Consider the following 25,324-nt stretch of genomic DNA (forward strand, 5'->3'; position numbering starts at 1 on the left):
CGAACAAAGCACCTGAACGTAAACCAGCAGCTAACAGAGGCTGTGCTGTTGCTTATTCCAAACAAGAAGGGCGGCTGTCTGACAGAGATCGTCTCCAGCTGTGAGGTGCATGTGTGAACAGCCAGGTCAGGAGGATATGTGAAAACATCTTACAACAGTTTCTGATACGATACTATTAAGGCTGAAATGATAAAGATACTTCTTTTGTTACCAAGGCAACAAAAACAGAAGTCCTAGGCTGCCAATATGGAGTTATTTCTTGTTTTAATACACAAGAATTGCAGACAAACTGTCCAAATTGCACTAACATGTTAGCAAAGCTTAAATGCTGCTGGTGTGTTTGTGCAGTTTAGAAGATGATCTCTCTTTCTGGGTTAAAAATTACACTGAAGATCTGCAGTGTTTCAAAAAACTCTGGGACTTTTTGATACCATCGATCATCAACATATTACATATCGTTATCGAACATGGAATCGAAAAAAGTATTTAAGATCGTATCGAACATTTTGACAACTTTCCTTCAATGTCGACGCCTTCAGAAAACAGCAGCTACAGATTCTCATCCGAGCGTGTCAGAGGAGACTCGCTGAGAGAAGCAAAACAAGGAACCAAAATGAGATGTTGAGACTTGTGTGAATGTTTCTGATAACAAGGTGAAGGGAAAGTTACTGTAGAGGAAGTATAACATAAAAAAAAAAAAAACCAAGCTGGATCTCATATGTAATTTTATTTTCTCTGAAGGTACACTTTATAAGACTGTAAAGTGCATCGATTCTCAAACCTTTGGGGAGACGAGGACACAGAGAAGTCTGGATTTACATTCAGATCTTACAGACAGAAGTTTGTGCTCTTGTTTTTTATTGGAATACTGAGGAGGGGGAGGGGGGTCAGACTCGTGAGCACCAGCATCGAGCATTGGGGGGGGGGGGGGGGGCTCATGTCAAACAGAATCATGACTGAACACAGCTCGTCCAGTGGGAATCTGAGGACAGGAAGTGACGGGTGAAAAACGCCTTCCACCTGCTGAGCCGACCGAGGGAACACCTTTGTGCTACTCTTAACAGATCATGCTCGTCACACTCTATAAATTACTTTTAAATAATAAAATTAATTACAGCATTAAAAATACATTTACATTTCTCGCACCAGCTTTTCTAAATCTGTGATTGTGCTGCGTCTAAATAGAAAAACCTGCCACACAAAGACGACGATCCTCGCTCGTCTCTCTACACTAAAGTTAAGGTTGATTACGTTCTGAAGGTTTTTACTCATCCTAAACTCTGCACTCGAGTGCCTGTTATACAGCTGTTATTTATTATGTGTTAATAGACTTCACCTTTTCAGTGTGCCAATTTAATGCATAATCCATGTTAGAGGTCCGAGAGAAATGCATCAATACATATAATGAGGTTAAAGAGATTTATCATGTTTATAATACCTGCAGCAGAAGCAGCTTTAGATTCACCTTAAGTCTTAGACAATGACCCTGATGATGGCACAGTGATTTGTCAGGGTGATTATTAATATGTGTAAGGCTTGATATTAAAGGTCACATATTATCCAGAATCCACTTCACCATGTTTCTCTAACTCTAATATGTGTCTCTAGTCTGTCTACAAACCCCCCAATGATGAGAAAAGTCCATCCTCTCCGTCTTTTGCCTGCTCCACTTTTCAGAAAATGTGTGCTCAAACAGGCTGTTTAGAGATTTTCCCTTCATGACATCACAAAGGGCAGTAACCCCTCCCCCAGGTGGGTGACACTTCCACAGCTAGGTGTTTGTTCTGCCCTCTGAATCTGCCTTCTCACTGTAAACAATAGGACATGGAGCGAGAAAGCCCGAGACACCCAAGCCCTTCCAGAGAGGGGGCGTGGTCAGACACAGCTCATTTACATATTTAAAGGTACAGACACAGAAACAGTCTGTTCTGAGCAGGGCTGAAATAGAGGGGTTTATAGACATGATCAAATACAGGATCAGAGTGGATTTAGAACCAGAAACTTCACACACATGTTTTGAGGAGCTCTGAGACTTATTTAAACTGGTTGATGAGGAGGAGAATATGTGACCTTTAATACATGACAGAAGATCTGAGTATTTCTAGAAGCAGGGAAAGTCTAATATTAGTCCTGAATGTGTTGCATCATGGGAATTGTAAGAGCTAACATTTTTTTACAAAAACATTTGTATGGTGTAATTCTCCAAACTCTACAAAGAAGCCTTATTATGCCTCTCAAAGTTGCTCACATTTGACCAGTGTTGCAATCAATGAGCAAGCCTGAATTATTGCCATAATGGATGGACATGCCTGTTGCATCAATGTGATGAAACACTTTGTTTTGTCGGGTACTTTTGTAACTGGTTAAGTCATAAACAGACATTCACATTTGATTAATGTATTTATAAACCCACATGTTCACCCATACAGTGAACGCTTGGATGAGCTTTTTAGTTGATTTTTGTGTTATACTAAACACTTGAGGACAGGAGCGAGAGATTGCAAAGCAGACAGATCAGCCAGCGTGCATTCAGAGTTTGATGGACTGTTGATGAATTCACACTGACAGGTGAGAGACGGAGACGAGAACATCGTTATCCAACCACAGGATCATTCAGGAAACATTATCTCACGCACAGAAGCGGGGCAATACTGTAAATACTTTATCATTTTCTATGTTATCAAAACAAAGCCTGGGACTGATCTCATAAAAACACAACGGTTCTTCTTTTTTCTTAAAAGACAAAAAATAACATTTATACTGTACAGGTACACAGAGTCGAGGTTACAGCACCAGCAGACTTCAGTTTGCTGTGATTCACGTCCTGAACAGGGGCGCTGTGTAAGTCTGTGGTCGTCCACTGGCTCGAGAGGAGCTGACAGGATTAAGTGATGATGAGTGGGTGTGAGCTGTCCTTTATGGTGCCTGTTTGAATGAAGTCAATCAATCCTGAGGCCTCAGTCTGCGCTCTAGTGTTGACTGTACCAGACGTGTCCTTCAGTAATCCAGCACGGCTCTAGCAGTGAATCAAAAGTCCTTGTGTAGCTTTATGAGGAAACAGGAGGAAAGGCAGCTAATCCAGCTCTGAGGTCTCCCCTCCGTCTTTAAGGTTCAGGTTCACAGACAGCATGAGGAGGAGTGTGTGTTTGTGTGCAGCACAATGTGCACACTACGTCTTTTCATGAGCAGAGTTTTCTCTCTTTATGTGCTGTCCGTACTCGCTTCCTGTGTGTTGTTGTTGTCCATCATGTTTGAATTGTTGCCGTTTGTCTGAGGGCATTCTGGCACCTCTCCTGTCACCGCCACCCGGATCACTTTGAGCCAGCGCTGCTTCAGCTCCTCCGTTTCTGCAGCAAAGTTATGTGTGGATTTGGACTGCGAGAGGCGAAAGCTGGCCGGAGGGTCTATGGGCCGGACGGTGTCGTCCACAGAGTAGCCCAGGAGGGGGATAGAACACTGAGCCTTCACATCCTGTGGAGGGAGGTCAGGAAAAGAAGAGCTGTTAGCTACATGGTGTGATTTCAAATACCGTTATTCCCTTTGTTTATTTTTCCTTAAAACACGCCTGAAAAAGAGGGATTGTATATTATTCGTCTTCCAGACCTTTAAATGCCAAAATACATTCACAACAACAGACAGAGCCGCTTATCTGTACAGCGAGTTTAACGCTAATGACTGACGCCTGCTGTCATCTACAGCTGCAGAGCCAGGGGGAGACACCGGGGGGAGACACCAGGGGGAGACATGAGGGGGAGACACCAGGGGGAGACACCGGGGGGAGACACCAGGGGGAGACATGAGGGGGAGACACCAGGGGGAGACACCGGGGGGAGACACCGGGGGGAGACACTAGGGGAAGACACCAGGGAGAGACACTAGGGGGAGACACCAGGGGGAGACACCGGGGGGAGACACCGGGGGGAGACACCAGGGGGAGACACCAGGGAGAGACACTAGGGGAAGACACCAGGGGGAGACACCAGAGGGAGACACCAGGGAAAGACACCAGATGGAGACACCAGGGGGAGACACCAGGGAGGGGGAGACACCAGGGAGGGAAAGACATGAGGGGGAGACACCAGGGAGGGACACCAGGGAGAGACATGAGGGTGAGACACCAGGGGGAGACACCAGGGAGGGAAAGACATGAGGGGGAGACACCAGGGAGGGACACCAGGGAGAGACATGAGGGTGAGACACCAGGGGGAGACACCAGGGGGAGACATGAGGGGGAGAAACGGCGATCGTTCAGAACAAAGTGGCTCTTACATTCAGGGTTGTCTTATATTAAGGGTTGTCTTATATTAGGGGTCGTCTTATATTAGGGGTCGTCTTATATTAAGGGTCGTCTTATATTAAGGGTTGTCTTATATTAAGGGCCGTCTTATATTAAGGGTTGTCTTATATTAAGGGTTGTCTTATATTAAGGGTTGTCTTATATTAAGGGTTGTCTTATATTAAGGGCCGTCTTATATTAAGGGTTGTCTTATATTAAGGGTTGTCTTATATTAGGGGTCGTCTTATATTAGGGGTCGTCTTATATTAGGGGTTGTCTTATATTCAGTAATATGGTAAATATGTGTGACAGACTTTCTGCTTCATGCTCTGTGTGTTTTACCTGCGGAGCTTTGTACAGGTAGAGCACCAGACACTCCTTCTCAGGGATGACGCACCAAAACTTCTGCAAAGGTTTGTTTTTCTCACAGTACTGCAGGAAGCCACACATGATGCTGCTGCCTGAGAACTGAGCTGCCTCGATCTGCACGCAATGAGACAAAAAAACATATCTATTAAAACATCAAACCGAGCTGACATATGTGTTTCTTTATCCCAGCATTATATTCAACATGTGTGTTGCAGTACATCCTCCTCACCTCCAGGATGCCCTTCTTCTTGCCCTCTGCTACTCTTTCTCCCGTCAGGATGGAGAAACAGTCTCTGCACACTTTATTCGTCTTGTTTCCGTCATATGCCAGTGGTACCTTGTTGTCTGAACATTTCCAGCAAACCACCTGGTGAAGAAAGATGGAAAAAAAGATCTGTCATTCTCCATGGTAACTTTGTCTTATAACATTTTCTTATCCAAAACAAGACATATAGTTTATAATGGAAGTAGCTTTGAGAATCTCTGAATTTACTGCAATTATCAGCAGGGCTGCTGATCTTTTTAGAATCAAATGTAAGACTTTTTAAGAGACCCAAAAGTCTAAGTTATACCTTGTTCACACAGCATAGTGTCTGCACTTTATTTCAATTTCATGTTCAACTCATCGGCTATTTCCCATTGTCCTAATTATCAAAAGGTGGAGTGCAAATGTTGCAAGTTGCCGACCACTCCTTATTAAGCCGAAGCTCCTCTGAACTTGCATTTCCCCAACTTTGTCTCCTCTCTCTCTCTCTCTCTCTCTCATTGGCTGTTTCTGTATGCGTACGTAATCTGCTGCTGAAAAATGCTATGTGTTGTCACATGAGGAAGCAAATCCACAAAAAAAAGAACAAAAGCTCATATAACGCTCACTGGGTACTCAGACATGTCTCTAAAATTTAAGACCTCTCTATCCATTATCTACACCTTTCTTCCTGTTTGGGATCACATGGGGCTGGAGTTAATCGCAGCTGTCATTGGGCGAGAGGCAGGGTTACACCTTGGTCTGTTCTCCAGCCAATCACAGGGCTGACATATAGAGACAGACAACCAGCCACACTCACATTCACACCTTTAGAGTCTCCAGTTAACCTAACCAGCATGTCTTTGGACTGTGGGAGGAAGCCGGAGTACCCGGAGAGAACCCACACATACACGGAGAGAACATGCAAACTCCACACAGAGAGAGTCCTGTCAGACTGGGATTCAAACCAGGAACCCTTCTCGCTGTGAGGCAACAGCACTAACCACTGCACCACCATGCAGCTTAAATAAGACTTTTTAAGACAGTTTCTAACCTTACTTATAACCTTTGAACATCTAATTTACGACTTTTTAAAGACCTGTGATTTAGGAAGTATTTCAACCACAATGAAGTGATTTTTTAAAAGAGACGTGAGAGAAAATAAAAGTAGATAAAGGAGAGATGGCGTGCAACAAATGTGTCCTTGCAGGATTCATTATTTTTTCATACTTGTGTGAACTAAACGTTAAACTTTGCACCAAAATCAATATGTTGATCCTGAATTGTAGGACGTGGGTGATGCATTCATTCAATCGTTAACATTTACTTCTCTTTGGAAAAACATAATCACTGAGTGTGTGGAGTGTAAAATCATCTCTGTGATCTCTGAAGCGTTCTGTCCTTCTGACTGAGCTCTTCTTATGGACTGTGAATGCATCATTCATGACATTACTCACGTATCCGCAGGCCCTGCAGTGGTGTCTCCGCCTCGTCAGAGCGTTGAAAGGCTCTTTACACTTCATACACATGGTCACTTCATTGTCGCGGATCCAGCGCGGGGCTCTCACTCCAAGCTCTGCGTTCTGCATTCACATGAAAACAAACTCAGTATGAATACGACTGCGCTGGAAGGTGTTTAAAAGTGTTTATTTTTTTTTTTTTAGCTCTGGTGCGACACTGACCGACACTTCCTCCACGTCTTTCAGTGCGTTCTTGAACGACTCGTTTTTCAGCTGGAAGATGTCGATGGTCTCCCGGAAAGCCTGTAGGATAAAAATATGAAACTCAGATTCAGCATAAAGCTTAAAACACATATTATGAAGCGTTGAAAATGAATGCTTTTGCACTGTGTGTACCTTAATCCAGCCCGCCTTGTCCTGCTCCGAGCTGAGGAGGAAAGAAATGCAGAAAAAGCATCAAACCACATGTTCCACTAATCACACAGCAGTTAGCCGTGGTCAGAGAGTTTTTACGTCTTTTAGAGCTTTACAGGATTTAAAAACGGAGATTGGGTGTGCTCATTTAGGTGGTCTTCCACATGTATGTGAAATTATACAGCGTGTGGTAACAAATGACCGACAGTTCCAGCGTTCAGTGTGGGAGAGGCGGGGACGTTTTTGCACCTCTTTACACGGATTGTAAAGGAGATGCTTTTTTAATTATTTTTTGTGGGCATTAAGAAGTACCTGGCCTGTAGCTCCAGCATCCTCTCCTTCCCCGACACCTGGAAGGTATGAGGGTAGTCCTCATTGGAGGTTTCAAGGACCTTCATGCCGTCGATGCCGATCCGCGTCCTCACCGTGTACTTCGGCCCGCCCAGACTGAACTTTGGCACGCAGTAAAGCAGCATGTTGTTGAACTGGCAGAAAGAGAAGCACAAAAACGTCAGACGGGCTTCTTTACTCGAAGATAATTCTTTGTTTTCCTCCGTGGGGGGCGGTCTTAAAACACTGCAGGTAGCTCAATCACACAGATGGGAGACATTCTGCCTGAAGTTAATAAGAAACAGGCAGACCATAATCTCATCATCTGCTCATCTCCGTAATTGAGAGATGTGTTCATGAGCCCCTGGTGTATCTTCACACAGAGGTGTTCCTGGCTCAGAATGATTCACTTGTTTCAATTGCAGACAAAGTCAGGCTTCAGCATATTTCCCTGCCATGTCCTTCATTAGATAAGAAGACACCCCACTCACCAAGAAGAGGTATCGCTCCATGGCCGAGGTGTTCCTGGCGGCCAGCTTTAAGATGTGACCCTCTTTGATGAACTCATTCGAGGGGTTAACGATGTCCTCCTCCTCTCCCAGCATCTCATAAATCTCCATCAGCTTCTTCAGATTGTCCTGAATAATGACGAGACGTTTACTTTTAGTTTTATGTCGACATGTCACAAAGATTCTGTTTGGTTAAAAAACCATCTGTACTCACAGATTTCCTTATGGCGCTGTTGGAGTGCGTAGCGGCTGTGGAGATGATTTCTAACGATTCTGGAGAAACAAAAGAGAGGAGGTTACCTCAGGAATGAAAATAAATACATTCATGGCGAGGTCGTTTTATTTGTCTTGACGTACTTTCTGCGTCTCGTCGGTCCGGGTCGTCCTCAGGCAGCTTCTTCAGGTAGTCTTTGAGCAGCATCTCGTAGCGAGGAACTCTCTGCACCGGCTCCAACATGTGATGCTGAAGCGTCAAGGAGCCACACATATCTGTACTCTGCTCAGAAATAAGACAACATTAGAACTTTGCTTTTCTATTTATGTTAAGCCGAATATTACTGTGCCTTCATAAGTATTAGAGCCCGACCGATTAATCATCCAGCCGATAATATCGGCCGATATTAGCATCTCCAGTCGCTGTCGGTATCGTCTAGTTTTATCAGAGATATGACTAATTTATTCATCAGTCAAAAAGCATTTCATTTGAGTTTAATTGTTTTACACTAGCAGTTCTCTTTCACCAGCAAAGGGTGCTGTATGGATTACAACAAACATCACCGCTCTCCAGAGTGTCGAGCGGTGATGCACATGCTCAGTTACTTTCAGTTACACTTTCAGTACTTTCAGTTACACTTTTCCCTTAAACTGGAGTTGAAATATTTCAGCAAGAACAGCCAAAAAAAAACATCAAGACAATCTGTCAGGCGAATAAAACAACTGGATAACCCTGAGCTACATCAGGGTTTCCCTGTGAAACACTCAAGGGTTTTCTCGTATTTAATTGTGCATCATTTTTGATTCCCTGTAATATTCCCTCCCACTTAAAAATAATAGAATGGCTTGTGTTGATCCAGTGTGTGCAACCCTAATGAAATGTGTTCTAGTAGTCAGCTGTACATGTCAACATGAAACAAAGGTAAGTATGTATGCATATGGTGCACTGTATTGTTATCAAACATGTCTGAACATGTCTGTTTTCATGCAACATTTGGCTCTACCTGAATCTCCTGAATGATGGCCTTGAACTGAGGCGATCGGTCCGTCCACTGTTTGAGCAGCTCCATGGCGTTGTCAAAATTCTTCACGTACTCCGCGTACATTTTGAGGAAGGGTGTGAGCTTCTGCAGGATGTCCCCGATGCGAGGTTTGGACGCCCTGCAGAGGGAAGGGTTGTCATGAGACAATGTATTTTTGTCATTTAGCCTTCTCTCTCTCTCTCTCTCGCTCTCTCTCTTGGCTCTCTCGGTTAAAATATGGCCAAGGATCTGTAGATTTTTATAAATTGATTGTACCCGACCTAAAAAGCCTCTTACTTTTTCTACTTTTGAAAAATGGAGAGAGGTTAGAACACAGAAAGGTTTACAGACCCATGCAGAGCTGGATAAACACTGAAGCTTCAGAGTCCACCACATGGCAACCTGCAAGAGCATCGACTAGAGAGGAGGGGGCGGGGGGAGACAGCTCTCTACAATGTTTTGAATTTGGATTCTAAAACCCAGGACCCCACTTCCAAGGACTTCAGGCTCTGTTCATAGGGCGTGCGCACTAACCACGAGGCTGCCGGCGCCCCCTGATTATAATTTAATTACAGGCTTATTCACTCACCATTCTCCCATGCGTATCTCCAGTCCAGGGAGCAGAAACTGGCTGTGGAAGGCGTTGATGGAGCAGATGTTGGAGAAGATGTTCTTCACTACGTCAACAGGGAATGTCCCTTTGTTTGCCTCCTCCATTAGCTTAGTACAGAACACCTGAGGAGACACACACAACATCAAACATGACACAAAGAAACCCATGGCAACAAAACCATAACACTACAATAAACTGCCCGTTTCTAACACCTTTGCTCCTTCCTTCACTGTGAGACATTTAAAAAAAAGTTCCTCACCTGATCCAGCAGGTTCAGTCGGGCCACGTACGCCTTCTCCGTCTGCAAGAGCTCGCTGGCGATCTTAAACAGCTTCTGTTCATTCGTCTCCTAAAAATAGAGAACATAGCGAGGTGAACTTTTAGATATATGTGGTCCTCTTCATTAACTACGTCTCATTAGTGACCTGGTGAAGCTTGAAAGTGATCTTCTGTTTCAAGAGTCACACAGTCGAAAACGTCTCTAATGATGAGTGATTATTGTGTCAGAAGGCTCAAAGGACCTTAATAGGTTTTCAGGTTACACTTAGTCATCTTATATTAAAGAAGAAATGTGGGGAAAGCCACCGCCTCTAGTGCAAAGGGTTGTCCTGAAACCAGAATGTTAAACAATCCATAAAACATTGGTAAAAATCTGACAATAACGACACCTTTTTAGATACCACAGCTTCAAAAACAGAAGTCCTGGGCACCCTCTGTCGGGTAATTCCCTGTTTTTAATATCTAAAAGCTGCAAGAAAACTCCTGCACACTGTCTCCATTGCACGGAAACATTGGCAGCTTTCGGAAATGTTGCAAGTTTAGACAGTGTGCAGGAGTTAAACTGCAACTTTTGGAGGATTCATTCCTCTCCTGGAACTTGTGACATGAATCAGAAGCTGTTTTTTAAGCTCTGTCACTTTGTGATCCCATCGATCGTCAAAAGAACAAAGAGTGTATGGTTTACTGTAGGAACCAAAAGCATCAGAGTATCACACATTCTGAGGACCTGAGCCGTGCATGGATTCAGTGCAGCTCAGTATTCTCTGTATCATTTACAAAGTTGAGCTTCCTGTCCTTTTGCAAGTTCCCGTTTTGGTTTCGTATCACTGACTTCTTTTTTGGACAGCTGGAAAAAACTTTAAGTTTTATTTAAGGAAGCATGTTACGCTTTTCTAAACGTCAAAGATAAACTGTTTATCATGGAAACATTTCAGTTATTGCACTGAATCTGGTTCAAACACATCAGTGCAGCTAAATGTTTGGTGTTTTTCTGTGTGTGTTTGTGTGTGTTTGTGTGTGTGTGTGTGTGTGTGTGTGTGTGTGTGTGTGTGTGTGTGTGTGTTGTCCTGTGGTGTAGCACACGCTCTCAGAAAAGGAAATGAAAACGTGGACAAAGGGAAATAACACAAAATCAAACAAAGCAGAGTTTGTGTGGTAAACTAATCAGCACAAAAAAACAATCACTTTCAACATGTCAAAATGTTAACAGATCATATGATGAGATAAACGGGATCATTAAATGCCATAAAGACCACAGCTGCAGAATGTTTCACTTGCTGCAGATCTGCAAGGACCCTCGGACTCCTTTTCAAATGTTTCAGAGCAACCAGCCGAACATTTCCACATCCATGATAATACAAAGTTCAATACGGTTTAGCACAATTCAGTACGCATTTATTGGTGTTTCCACTGTCCAAAGTCAGGAGAGGTACTAAAATAATCAATCTGTACCATCCTACTTTTGCTACCCTTCTGTTGGGGTGCCAAGCGTACCAATGTGACCCTAAAGGGCGGAGCTAGACACACTGCAGTCCGATGATTGGGCGACTGTAAATATTAGTGGACGAAGCCTGAGTGACGTCAGCCGTCTGTTCCTGCAGGGGGTTCCGGAGGCTCATCGGCAGCAGCCACTATGCTGGAAATCCTGTCTCAGTCTAACTTTCAGTCAACCTAACGACAGACTGAGAGCTGGAGCTAAGGCGGGTGTGTGCCAGTGATGACAATAACTAATCAGACCTATTTAATTTGTTGTACCAGGCTGTAATCAAGTTTATTTATGATGTAAAAACGGCTTTTTTGCCTGTCATGTAGATGTTACTTCCGGTGTTCCTGGAGCCAACCTCAAGTGGACACTCGACGAACTACAGGATTTTGCACTTCCACATTGGCTTAATTTTTCAAGACCGGAGGTTGCTGCTTTAACAAAACGCATCATGTGTAAATATCCCTCCGCTTTCGAGAAACTAATTTCAAGGCTGTTTTTGTTTCTTACGACTAATGTCAGTGCGTAGCATCGCAGGTACAGACCCCGCTGGACGTCCTCCATTGTTGCCCTTTTTTTTACTGTCTCCTTCTTCTTCCACTGTGTCCATCTGCTATGATGTCATGCTATTACTTAGCTGACGCAGCTATTGCCATCAGGCTTACACTCCACTTACCAAGTAAGAGTACGGCTGGCTGTGGAAATGTGAGCGAGATCAGGGTTCACTGTACCAAACTGTACTGAACCAAACCGGACCACTTGGTAGAAACAAGGATTTATTGTCTGCTGCAGGACTGCCACCTGATAGATTGTTAAACTTCAATATGAAATAATAAAGAGATCAAGCTGTGGGAAGTATCGGTGCATTCCATTTACCTAGGAACTGGGATCTCTGAGTTGGGAATGACGTCACACCCAAGTTAACTGCGTTCTTGTTGCGAGTTAATAACAAGTCAATAACGAGTCTGGCCCTTCAAGCGGCGGCCGGGGTTTGAATCCGACCCGTGGCTCCTTTTCCATGGCCTACCGACTCTCTCTCTCTTCAGTGTCCTACTCAATGCAAAATAAAATGCAGCTGATAATCAAGTTTGACTTTAAAAGTTAGACTCTTAGCAGAGATAAAAATCAGTCATTTTTGTCGAGGTTGATTGTGGATGCAGGAAGACAAAAGTTGAAGTGGACCTAAAGTCAGAAATGTGACAATATCGAAGTTTCTACAAGTGAAAGCATCTCTAACTCAAGATAGAAACAGCTCACACAATTGACCTGTTTCAGGGTCTAAAAGTGGAACTACAAAACATGCAATGGCTCAAACCTCCAAAGAGTTCATTACAGAAGCTATGTTTCAACCTGACACAGCTCAGCCAGGTCAACAAACGAGTGTTTAGACTGAACATTTCAGCGGGGAGCGGTCGATGGCACACATGACTGATCATTTGTGCTCTTCCTCTCAGTTATCACAGAGACGACCTGGTTGTTTTCAGCAGTGAGGAGACAGAGATTGATCTGAGTCTAAGATATTTATAATCTCTAGACAACAGCAGGCTCCCACAGGAGGGGGGTGGGGTGGGGAGTCGCTGAGGCATGTATTCAGCTGCTCATGCTTACATCTGTTCAGCCTTCATAGAAAATAACCCCCCTGAGCCACTCACAGATACACACTATCTCGTAACTCTACCCTAACAGCATTACAGTAACTTACAGTGAATCAGTTCAGAAGATTTAATTGTGCTGAAAGCCCAGGACATAAATGAATGCTGATGTTTGGTCTTCCCAAGACTGCAGAGCAACAAGAGAGCTCTAAATATACGACACACGAGACATAAATAAACAAATCTTTAACCATGAAAACCAGCAGGCGTGCACGTACCTTCTGCTCTGTGCTCCCTTCGTCGTTCCTTTGCATGCTTTCTGTTTTACTGTCCTCATTCTCAGAGTGGCTCTCGGTACCAGTCCTGTCTGTGTGAGGCGCTGAATGTTCATCGCTCGGCTCTGCGCTCCCGCCACCCATATCTCCGTTTACCAGCCCCACGGTCTCTATCCTCACGCTTTCATTGGTCCTCTCCTGTTTCTCCTCCTTCTCCGGCTCCATCTGCCCTAGCATCCCATTAGCCTCCGGCTTGTCAGCATCCTGCAGCGCGGCTGGAGCCGAGGAGTGCTTCTCCTGAGTCTCGTCCGTGTCCGTCTTCGTCTGCTGGGCGCGGTGAGCCGGACTGCAGTTTGTCGACTTGCTGGTCTGTTTGAGCGGCGAGCCGTCTCTCTTGCTGTCTGTGTTGCTGGGGGAACAGAGGACAAAAGTAGAGGAGGAAGTTGGTCAACCAACAAGGGCACAGAATGAGTTGAGTAACTGAAGACAGGAGAGGAAAAGAGGTGAAATTAAGAAGACAGATCACAGGAGTGTGTGCAGGGAGCTGCTCAAGCCGGGACGTCGAGGAGGGGGAGCGGGACTCAACGTTAAGCAGAGAGATTCTGCATGTGAGTGTGAGAGTTAAAAATAAAACAGTGAGATGCACAAATTTCAGCCTTCAGTCTTATGAGGCTGCCGAGAGCCAGCGCTCTGCAGAGGAAGTGTGTGTGAGCTCTGGAGGAATGGAGGTAGAGTGAGGGAGGAGAAGGAGGGAGATACAACACTAACCCCCAGAGAGAGACAATGTCCTACTTCCAAGGAGAATTACACACTGTGCTCCTACATCTCTCCTATTGGTTGATTGAACGTGATGGGAAAAACAGTTTGTTCAAGACAATTTGAAACACAGCGCAGGGATGGAAGCTTAGAGATTAACACAAACACACACACACACACACACACACACACACACACACACACACACACACACACACACACACACACACACACACACTCACAAGCATGTCCAATGACATTATTCATCCGCCCTACATCCTGTAGCGGCAGGCAGCACAGCTGTTTCCCTGTAAACGACCCTCCAGACCTCCAGTCTTAACTGTAAGCAGCAGATACAGCTACAACTGTATCTTAGCTCAGAGTGCTGCCCTCACTTCTGCACTCAAACCGGCCTCAGAAAGAAGCCAAACAAAATCCACAAGAATCACACTTTCTAGCAGAAAAGCAACGCTTCATACTGTATCTGCAACCAAACCTGAACTGATGCATCCAATGGTTAGCACTTCAGATCACTAGTTAGCCAGATCTTCGTTTACTTCTGCGCTGAATGTCACCGTCCGGCAGAAACAGGAAGTATGTATAAATAGAGGAACAACAGGCTGCCGAAAAACTCCACAGATGAATCACTTCTGGGCTGTCGGCCACCTGAGGCTTTGGACATGAAACAATACCGTCCGAACCCCTCTGAGGGAGGCTGAATTATACGCTACCACGATTGACAGATACGCTTTAATACTGTTTTCACAAACACACGCGCACACACACACACACACACACACACACACACACACACACACACACACACACACACACACACACACAATGTCACTTTGTAGAGCAGTTCCTCTTTGCATATAAATAACACAGCAAGTGTTGCAGTGCACCACAGTGTTTTCAAACAGGCCTAACTAGATGAGATTTAAGAAGAGCTTCACCTTCCATGTGGCCGTCTTTAAGGCAGCCTAGTGCCATGTGAACCAGATTAGTATATTAGTAGGCTAATTCTGTTCTCTCAAGCTGCGGTCCTTTCCCTTCTCTCCTCTCCGGGGCCACTAGAGGGCTAATCCCCACAGCCCCGCAGAGTCTGAATGAAGAGGATACACCCGATTTCTCTGATTAACCTCAATTCAGCACTCAGTAATGTGTGGAGGACAGCCAGGGTGTCCACCTAGACGTTTTTTTTTAAGAGATCCAGGCCGGAGATGAGATGGAATATGAGGCCACAGACTGAGAGAAATCTTAGTGGGCATGCTACGTCTGCAGAGCAAATATTTTAGGGATCTACTGTATGAGCAGCTGGGGACAAGGGAGCCATTGTTGTGTCTCTCAACGCTCTCAACGAGCCTCCCTCACATAGAAAAAAAATAGCTGCGGCTAAAATCAAATCTGGCACGACTTGTACAAGATCGTAAGAAAAATGCACACAGAAAATGGAGTGAGCACTTTGGATACTTCTCACTTCTCATCATCAGAATGAATCAACTCAGCTGTGAAAAAAAAAGCCAACAGGAGAAATCATGATCATGTCAGCTGGAGATGAAAGATCAAAGACGTTAAGAGAGCAGATCCTACCTCTTTCTCCTGGGCTTCATGTCAACACATTGAGTCCTGTCCCACCACTGAATGAGGAGCTGTGTTTCCCCTCGTCTGTACAAATCTCCTTTCATCCCCTCGCTAACACTTGGCTTGTAGAGCTCGGGCTAATCTCTGCTCGTCCTGTCTGTCTGCGCTACTATCAATGAGTCAGGCTCAAAGACTTTAATCGAGCCACTTCTGCTTTTCCTCCTTGAAATAACCGGCGGTAGGAAACGTTAGGAAAGACAAAGTTTTCCGTCACTGTGATTGCAAAAGTGTGAGTGAGGTCGTTTGGTTTCAAAAGCTTTGAAGTGACGTATGTGGAGTTATTCAGCTCTTTCTTCATGTTGTGTGGAAGTGTTTTAAATCAGACAAAGCTTTCACTGAATTAATTTGACACCCCGAAAAAACCCAAAGGGGAACAAAAGTCACAGCCAGGGAGTAAAGAGTCCCTACCTGTTCTCCTCAAAGCGACTGATGAGGTCTGAGACTTTGGAGTGTTTATCCCTGGCTCTCTCCCTGGTTGCAGCCCCTCTTCCTCCTCCTCCTCCTCCTCCCTCCTCCATGACCAGTCTGAACAGTGGTTTCTGGACGCGGCCCCACGGAGAGGTGGGCACCGTCACTGGGCTCTGGAGATGTGGCGGCTTTGGAGGCACTGGAGGAGAAGACAAAAAATGGTTAATTGGACTGATGATTGAGATCTGAAGGGGGCGGTATAAGCTCCCAAACTGACACAACACACGGGATGCTCATCATAGAGTCACTGAACGGTTTGAATGGTATCACACATCACGTGCTGGGAATCGATGGTTTACAGCGAGAGAATGGAGCTCTGCCGCTGCTCTTATCTGTGTCCAATGATTTACTCACATCACAAAAAGGGAACAATGCTGAAGCCTCACTGATCACAGGCCAACTTACACAACAACGTTCCTGTTTTCACCGTTTCACTGCGGTGTCCTGAGTAACTGCAGAATCATAAAGTAGACTTTTCTAGTCCTACGTAACCACGTTAGTTTCCTCATGTCTGTCCGTCAGAACATACCGGATCCTTTCACTCAACTTAAGTCGTTTCCTCACAAGCTTCTACTTTTCTAATTGCACTTTATAATTTACAAACTGGAAGGTTTGTACAATACTCGGGGCAGGAATCACCTGTATTCCTGGATATGTGCTGCTGTGTTCACACATCAGCTCACCCTGACTTCATCTTAAGGGGGCTGGCTGCTCATATTCAGGGGGAACATTTGGTTATTTTGCCGTTCACACATGCAGCTCACCCTGAAACTTTCAGGAGTTTAGTGCATTGTTGCAGAGTACTTTTAATGATGGATTAAGATAACATAAGATAAGATGCAAAATACTCCGCCCTGCTGCAATTGACACGTAGTACAGAAAGCTTGCAGCAGATGAGGGGAAAATAAAGCTTGCATTGGTTTTATTTCCCAATCTTCACACAGGCGACTGTAGCACAAACCTGCAGTCTCTATGCGAGTTACAGTACTTGTCAGCTTAGCTACTGCTCACACACAACCAAAACATATACCCCCACACACACACACACGCACGGTCCCACCTTTTCCTCAAGCTCTCCACCAATCACACACAACAACCTGCACATTGAACTCTCTGTGAGACTAACAGGGGAAAAAGTCAACGCTGGGCAACCCTGAGGAAGCTACAGGGGAAATGCGTTCTTCACTCACAATAAAGATCCAGTTAAGTAATTTTCAGTGGGCCATGGATTATTGTAGTATGTTCCTGCAACCAAGCGGCACCTGAGAACGTATGTAGGCTGTGCACGTGGTACCCCGTGCTTTCAGAGTTCAGTTACCCTGTACTGTCTTTAAACAGTCACCATCATTACTCAGAGTCGCTCTTTGCAGAGGAAAATGTAAATAACGTCTGTTTCTCCAGCGTGCTGTTAATCGTCTCCTCAGACAGCCGCAGGGTTGAAGCGTCTTGTTGGATTTTGGAGCTCATGTTTAAAGCCCATTTATAAATGGGTTAAACACTTCTCACAGTAAGTTGAAGTTAAGGATATGAGGGGTGGCGGATAGCCAAGCGGTTATGCTGCGTGCTCCATGAACAGAGGCATTAGTTCTCATCGCAGCGGCCATTGGTTCGAATCTGACCTCGGCCCTTTGCTGCATGTCGTCCCCCACTCTCTCCTACCAACATTTCCTCTCTCTCTTCAGCTCTCTTCTATTTAAATAAAGCAAAAAGTACCAAAGAATATCCATCCATTATCTTATACCACTTTCTCCCTTTCTGGGTCGTGGGGGCGGGAGCTGATCCTAGCTGTCATTGGGTGAGAGGCGGGGTTACACCCTGGACTGTTCACAGGGCTGACATACAGAGACAGACAACCAGCCACATTCATACCTACGGGCACTTTAGAGTCACCAGTTAACCTAACCAGCATGTGTTTGGACTGTGGGGGGAACCCGGAGTACCCGGAGAGAACCCACACATGCACGAGGAGAACATGCAAACTCCACACAGAGAGGCTCCTGACAGACGGGGATTTGAACCAGGAACCTCCTCTCTGTACAGCTCCCAAAGACTATCTTAAAAAAAAATCAAAAACAAAAAAAAAGAAAGAGTTTAGGATCTGAACACTCTCCAGGTATGCTGATATTCTTCAGGTATGTCTGAATGTGTAGATAAATAAAGACTCTATTAAAGCAGCAGGAAGGTCTCTCTGATTCATCTGTGTGTGTCTTTACTTTCTCCCTGACCACACGTGTGAATCACACGCTGATACAAACTGTGTCCACTGACCCTTCCCTCTCGTCAGTCGATATGTACCTTGTGGTTTAGACTGTGAGCCCGACCTGCTGGCAGGGACTCTTCCATTGACCCCTCTCCAGTTCTTGTCACTCCTCCCGCCGCCTGCTCGATTCAGACACGCCTGCACGCTGGGCGGGTCCCTGTGCTCGCACGCCGGGCTGCTGCCGAGAGCTGAAGAACACAGAGAGAGAGAACATGTGTGAGAACACATCAACAACTCTCATTCACGGTCGGTGACATAAGAGATAACAAAAACAAGAAGTAAAGCTGACTACAATGTTATTGTTTGTTTAGACGGAGAATAGAGGAACAAAATAAAACCACCTTCCAGACTCAGAGTATTATCAGAGATATCTGAAGAAGCATCAGAGTCCTCTATACGACGAGAATATATATGAGAATATTTAAGTCTTTCTATCAATGCTACGTGTAGTTGAACAGAATCTCAATGTGAACTAAAGAGTGGAGAAGAACATACTGGAGAACAGGAAACATAATGCAGCAGGTTCATTAGAGCACAGAGATAGTAGAGGTGGCGTGCAGACAGTCTATGGTCGTGCAGCGATCACAGAGAATAAACGTCACCACCCCCTCACACTCGCTCCAGGTGAATTCTCCTGATTATATCCTGCTGTGTTCTCACATCAGCTCACTCTGACTTTCTGCTGAATAAATACGAGGAGGCTGGAGGAGAAACTCCGGGTGAAGTCACACATTGGACATGTGGCTGCAGGAGCTGAGGATCTAACCCTCAACCTTCTGGTTGAGAGACGGCCGACTCTACCACTGAGCCACAGCCGTCCTGCAGAATAAATACGAGGAGGCTGGAGGAGAAACTTTGGATAACTTTTGCGTCACACATGCAGTTTTTCAGGAGTTTTGTGCAAGTGTAAAAGCACTATTAGTTTTTTGGGGAGTGGGGCCAAATGGGGGGTTTTAGGACAGATACATTTTGACTGTAAATTAGACAAATACACAAGATTTAAGTTTTTACAGAGTATTTTACCAATCACAGGACATACTGTATACATTAATTCCTGTATGCATGTTTCTGATAAACAGCTGCAGGCTGAATATTCGGGGGTGTCCGACAGCTGAGCAGATCATCCAGCTAATGATCCAGTTGATGATCGTCGCCAGCGAGGCTTTTACCCGACCAGCTGGCCACAGATGGTACAGCGTGAGTGTTTAAGAGCGAGCAGACAGAGAGACCGATTTAATGGAGCGACAGACACGGACTGACAGTGTTTACAGGAGCCTCTACATCTACCTCTCTTTGACCTCACACACACACACACTACACACACTACACACACTACACACACACACACACACACTACACACACGACCATTGAGTGTACTTAGACATGCAGCCCTTAAACAGGCAAATGACCATATATGGTAGTAGATTACCAGGAGTCAGAAGGTGCTCCCTTTATTTTACAAACTGTTGGTTCATTAGTCTCCATTTAAAGTGGAAACACAAACGGCTGTGTGTGATTTAACAAGCGGCACTGATTTATGGGTCGTATGCAGCAATCGATGCAGCGTCGTGCTTGGCTTGCTTTTGGAGATAAACGTGTGTGTGCACGTTGGAATAAAGAAAACAGACGGAGGGTTTCAATATGTTTGATACTTTCTAGACCACATGTTTCATAACGATACAATCTCTGACATTTGAAAGATTGATAGTCGATCTTCAGTCGTATCTTTAACCAAGAGCTGCTATGAGAGAAAGAGAACGCGCACTGTCTAAATTGCACTAATACATCAGCAACATGTAGGGTATCCATGCTGATGTATTCTTGCAGTTAAGACACCGTGCAGGAGGTTGCCTGCAATATTTGTTGATTCAAAGACGTGAAACTACCTCATACTGGAGGCCTAGGACTACTATTTTGGTAAAAAGTATTTTTTGTGGGATCTAAGCCTCTTGACAAACCGTTACACCGCGCCCGCCTGTCAATCAGGTCAGCTACACGCCTTATTGTGAATAACTCTATCATCAAATTAAAATGGATGAGTCATCAAGAAATTCACAGTGTGAGCTGTTGGAGACATGAAGCTAATCAGACCGGTTTGTTTTTTGAACCAGGCTGTAAACATGTTAATCTCTGCTGTAAAAACAGGCTTTTTAGAATGGGTGTGTATGTGACTTCCTGTGCTTCTGCAGCCAGCCTCTAGAGGACACTCGATGAACTGCAGGATTTTACACTTCAGCATCTGCTTCATTTTCAACACCGGAGGTTGCTGCTTAAGATTAAATCTATGATGAGAGGTCTGAATTCATTCATGGGCCAAAATTAATGTTCAAAATATATCCGGTTAGAAGCTACAGAAGCAGAAAACAAAAACAGGAAATCTGTCAAATTTTTTTCAACAGTCTTTTAATCATGTTTTTAAAAACATCCTTAAAATGTTTTCTGGGACAGCGCTTCCTTCTTTGTAAGGCTGTATACTCTTACACAGAGAGGCTCTCACATCATTGTGATCCAGTCAGAAGAAGCTCATTAGCCGCCATCAGATTAACTCTTCCAATTAAGTGATGCAAAAAAACACGTTTGAATTTAGGAGAAACATGTTGCAAACATGAGTATTGTATAAGAGATGAGACTGCACATCGCACTTTTCTGTAATAAATACCAGTAATAAATACTACTACTCATCAAGGTGTATCCTGTTAGCATGCTAACATTGTCCAATTAGCACTAAAGCAAACATTATCAAGCTTTTCTGACTTCTCTACGCTGTGTGACCGCCTCAAGGTTTGGCCTCTTGTTTGTTTCCCTTTGCTGGCTGTGTTCTCCTTGTTGCAGGTAGATGTGGGTGGAGTCAGGGAGGACTCTAATGCAGCACACCTGAGCAGGCTGGTTTTGGGAGTCTACAAAGCAGACCTGCTCAATCTTCTCATTCTCTTCTATCCTGCAGACTGCTGTTAACATTTGTTTGTTTGTGTTGGAGTTTGATACTCAATCACACACACACACACACACACACACACACTCTCATCACTGCATACACACTGACCTCCTCACAAGCATAACACTATGTAATTTAATAATTTAATTAAACTACGTTGAATAATGTTGCCGACTATGTGTGGTCTCCCTCTTTTGTCACATACTGTTGAGCCAGGTTGTGACCTTCTCTATCTTAAGTGGTAGTAAAGTGAATTTTGGACATTTTGATAACCATTTGAAGATGTGCAATCTGACTTTAGGGGATTCTTAGAGCCATTTTTCCTTATTTCTTACATTTTAAATGCTGGATTAATGAAAAAAACAAATGTTAAAAGTATGTGATGTTTATAAAAATGCCATTCGAAGCCCTGAGGAACATGAGCGTCTGTTATTAGAGAGAAAAATGTATGCACTGTATGTGGCTTACATGCCCTCCCAGATGCAGTTTGTTGTTACTACGAGCTAAAAATGTCGCCTGCCTGGGACCCCCTTATTTATTTTCCCAACAGTGATCTTTATCGTCCCACCAATCCAGGGACGGACACAGAAACAACAACCACAGAATCATATAGTCACAGTTTCTATTTTTGACAGCCTGACCGTAATTAAAGACGACAGCTCTAGAAACTGTCTGACTGGAAATTGTCCCACGCTGCGTTCGAGAGCGCAGACCTTCTAAACGCGAACAAAACCAATCAATCCTGCAGGAAGGCGGGCATCAGGAATGTCACTTGATTACGTGCTTGGCTTCCACATTAAGAGGTTTTAAGAAAACAACCATCAACACGGTATATGCACCACACTGTACGGCTTAAAAAGAAGTCTCTGCCTGCAGGCTGGTGTTCTCCATATAGGGATTTTTTTTTTGCATCCTGCAGGAGGTCCGCTCTCCGCAGCCTGGGTCCGTCTCTGAGGGTTGTTATTACCTCTGTTAAACACCAGATCTAAGCTGTAAATCACTTCCACGCTGCAGACGTTCACTAGAAACTGAGTGTTTACAGGTATTTTAAGGCTTACTAGATAGATATGCATGGAAACGTCCAGAAATGCAAAAATTTTTGGCCACTGCTTCTCTCAGTTGTGTCTAAAAAGAGCCACATCAGCTATTTTTGAATTGCTATCTGAACACAATGTCACCATTGTTCTCACCATACCAGAATTTTAAACTTTGAATGATATCCATACCTGTTTGCAACCACGGCAGCAAAAATATAAGTCCTAGGGACACATATATAGAGTAATTTCTTGTTTTTTTTTGTCATGAACATAACGTTGCTGCACACTGTCTTCATTGCACAAATACATTGGAAACATTTCCGTAAGGAGATGTTGCCAATGTTTTTCTGCAGTTTAGACAGTGTGCAGCAATGTTATATCAGGAGTTTGACTTCAAATTGGTAATACTAAATGAATTTCTCTCCCACGCACCTTTCTTATGAAACTGATGTAATTTCAGTGCTTCTAGATATTATCGCTCATGTTTCAAAAAACAGAGTTTGTATCATTTTAAAACACATAGAATCTAAAAGTCTCAAACATCTTGACAGCTCTAGTATGCAGACTTTAACTTACAGCCGAGTTTGTGCAGGTATTTTCAAGTTCAAGATAAGGGCAAGTGTCTCTGTAAACAGAGATACACAACGCACACGTGTCCAGAAATGCAAACATTTTGGATTTCAATTCTCTCAGTTGTGTCAAAAATGATTATAAGTTAGGGTTGTCTGACTCACAATGTTACACAAATGGTTCTCACCATACCAGAATTTCACTTGTGAAAATCAAACGATATCCAAACCTGCTTGTAGAGCCCGACCGATTTATCATCCAGCCCATAATATCGGCCGATATCAGTATCTGCTTATTTTATCACAGATATGTGCCGATACTACTCGATTTAGAGTTTCATTGTATTACACTAGCAGTTCTCTGTCGCCAGCAGAGGACGCTGTATGGATTACAAAAAGCATTATCACTCTCCAGGACTCAAGTGGTTATGCACGTACATGCTCAGTCACTTTCCAGTTGAGTGACCATCTTGTCTTTGTTGTAAATAAATAAATGTGTTAATCTACATGTATCTATCTCTACAGATCCAAGAAAGATATGGGTCGACATATCAGTATCAGATTTTTTCTCCCCAAAATCGATATCGGTATTAGACCAAAAAAAAAACATATCAGTCGTGCCCTAACTGTTTGCTACCATGCACAGCAACAACAAAAAATAGTCTTAGACATATAACATTGGGTAACTGTTGTTTATCACAACAGATTGCAGCCAAACTCCTGAACACTGTCTGAGCTGCACAAAAACATTGGCAACATTTTGACAGAGAAATGTAGTTTTTGTGCAATTTAGACAGTGTGCAGGAGTTTTCTTAAAATTACTCATGGACTCTTTTCTCCTGTACGCACTTATCTTATGAACCAGACGCTGTTTCTTCAAACCTCAGGTACTTTTAGATATATTATTAATCATTAAAATAACAGAGATCGCATTGTTTTCAACACTCTAGTGTGCAGACTTTCCCTTCATCTGGAGTATGTGAAGGTATTTTAAGTGTTACCGTTCAAGATGAGAAAATGGAGTAAAATGATGTAAATAAACACGACTTTAAATGCATCACATTACATTTTGGCCTCTAATCCTTTTCTCAATAGATTACATAATGATACAAAGTTGTCCACGCCACATCAGCTCTCTTTGAGTTCTTATCTAAAACTATGACTACAATGTAACACGTCTCGTTCTGTTTCAGTAAATACAGGAGGAACTGTACTTCCTTTCCCAGAAGCCGAGTCACTTTGGCAGGAACTGCTGCTCCTGGTAACACACTCACTCCAGCATCTTCTCATTAAATCTGGCTTGGCACAAGTGTCAGACCGCTGTGTGTGTGTGTGTGTGTGTGTGTGTGTATAGTAATTTAGTCACAGCCACCCAGCAGAAAGCCTTTGATTCTCCTCCCCCATCTGGGTGACGGTGAAGGAGCCCTGCTGTCTGGATCTGAGACTTGCTGGTGTTGACATAAACAGAAGACCAAAATCTGCTGGCTGTGCACTCTGCCAGCGCCAGGCGAGTTTAAAGACAATAAACTGGGACTAAACTGTAAAACACATTGTCAATCCTAACTGAAGAAGGTGTGACATTAATGTTACTCTAAATACATAATATGCTCTTCAAAGAAATCCCTGAAACACTGCTGCAGCTCTGAAAGTGAGAAACTGAAGCTCAACCTTTACCTCCGTCCTCCTCCAAGGTTGGTGAGACTCGCTGCCACTGCAAAGTTATCTCCCAACTGAGCGGACTAACCTGAGAGGCTCCAGCTCGCTCTCATTAAATAAAATAAACTGCAAATGAGTGAGTGAGTGTGAGAATGAAGAAATACTTTCAGGGTTGGCAGCAGAAGGAAACAGACAGACAAAATGTTGATTTGAAAATCACCAAATGTCTTCAATATCCCCCCAAAAAATGTCTGTGGTAAATGGACTTGAACTTGTAGCTTTTACACCTCAGGTCACACCTACACATTCACACACTGATGGTAGAGGCTGCTGTGTAGTGAGACCATCAGAAGTAACTAATCCCATTCTTACACATTCAGATGTCGCCAACGAAGCAGCGGGAGCAACTTGGGGTTAAGTGTCTTGCCCAAGGACACATCGGACATGTGGCTGCAGGAGCTGGGGATCAAACCCAGACCTTTTGGTTGAGAGACGACGACTCTACCACTGAGCCACAGCCGCCCAGTAAGACAGAGCTTTATCAAATATCCAAAAATCCATCAGACCAGAGAAGAGATAACCTGCTTTCTGTAGTTTACCTCAGTGTGTAAAAAGGTTGTCAAAAGCAGCGGTGGTCCATTCAATTCCAAGTCGGCAAACACTTTTCAAACTTTCCTCAAGTTTTAATAGCAAAAAAAAATATTTTTAATTCTCTCACAAACACACAGACGGCAGCAGAGGCAACGTTGTTATCGTTGCCATGGTATCCAACAATTTATCACTTGATCTTAACAGGTTGTCAAAAGTCTAAAAAATCTGGTATCATGAAGACCCTATGACGTGTGTGTGTGGTCAATGTTGTGATGGTACTACAGCATTAAAGACACACCCCCCCTTCCCAAAACCCTACAGCTCTGCC

General features: G+C 44.0%; 1 protein-coding gene across 8 annotated transcripts in view; it reads right to left on the minus strand.

Annotated features, from left to right (window-relative positions):
• Nucleotides 1–1,405: 1,405 nt before the first annotated feature.
• Nucleotides 1,406–25,324, minus strand: part of fgd4a (FYVE, RhoGEF and PH domain containing 4a) — a 68,355-nt gene continuing 44,436 nt past the window's right edge. For 6 of the 8 annotated variants that reach the window (XM_061036685.1, XM_061036687.1, XM_061036686.1 and 3 more), the window contains 16 exons: nucleotides 18,243–18,395; nucleotides 15,888–16,086; nucleotides 13,083–13,488; nucleotides 9,710–9,799; nucleotides 9,427–9,572; nucleotides 8,820–8,976; nucleotides 7,960–8,098; nucleotides 7,817–7,875; nucleotides 7,585–7,731; nucleotides 7,076–7,248; nucleotides 6,746–6,776; nucleotides 6,572–6,652; nucleotides 6,347–6,472; nucleotides 4,875–5,012; nucleotides 4,619–4,759; nucleotides 1,406–3,471 (listed from right to left, as the gene is read on the minus strand). In XM_061036685.1, coding sequence (XP_060892668.1) covers nucleotides 3,202–3,471; nucleotides 4,619–4,759; nucleotides 4,875–5,012; nucleotides 6,347–6,472; nucleotides 6,572–6,652; nucleotides 6,746–6,776; nucleotides 7,076–7,248; nucleotides 7,585–7,731; nucleotides 7,817–7,875; nucleotides 7,960–8,098; nucleotides 8,820–8,976; nucleotides 9,427–9,572; nucleotides 9,710–9,799; nucleotides 13,083–13,488; nucleotides 15,888–16,086; nucleotides 18,243–18,395 — 2,456 coding nt within the window. In that variant the 3' untranslated portion in view covers nucleotides 1,406–3,201. Of the gene's footprint in view, nucleotides 3,472–4,618; nucleotides 4,760–4,874; nucleotides 5,013–6,346; nucleotides 6,473–6,571; nucleotides 6,653–6,745; nucleotides 6,777–7,075; nucleotides 7,249–7,584; nucleotides 7,732–7,816; nucleotides 7,876–7,959; nucleotides 8,099–8,819; nucleotides 8,977–9,426; nucleotides 9,573–9,709; nucleotides 9,800–13,082; nucleotides 13,489–14,331; nucleotides 14,564–15,428; nucleotides 15,835–15,887; nucleotides 16,087–18,242; nucleotides 18,396–25,324 lie in introns of those variants that run through there. The other 2 variants (XM_061036691.1, XM_061036692.1) reach the window with 2 other exon arrangements.

This window comes from Labrus mixtus, chromosome 4 (assembly GCF_963584025.1).
Source record: "Labrus mixtus chromosome 4, fLabMix1.1, whole genome shotgun sequence".
Classification (NCBI taxonomy): domain Eukaryota; kingdom Metazoa; phylum Chordata; class Actinopteri; order Labriformes; family Labridae; genus Labrus; species Labrus mixtus.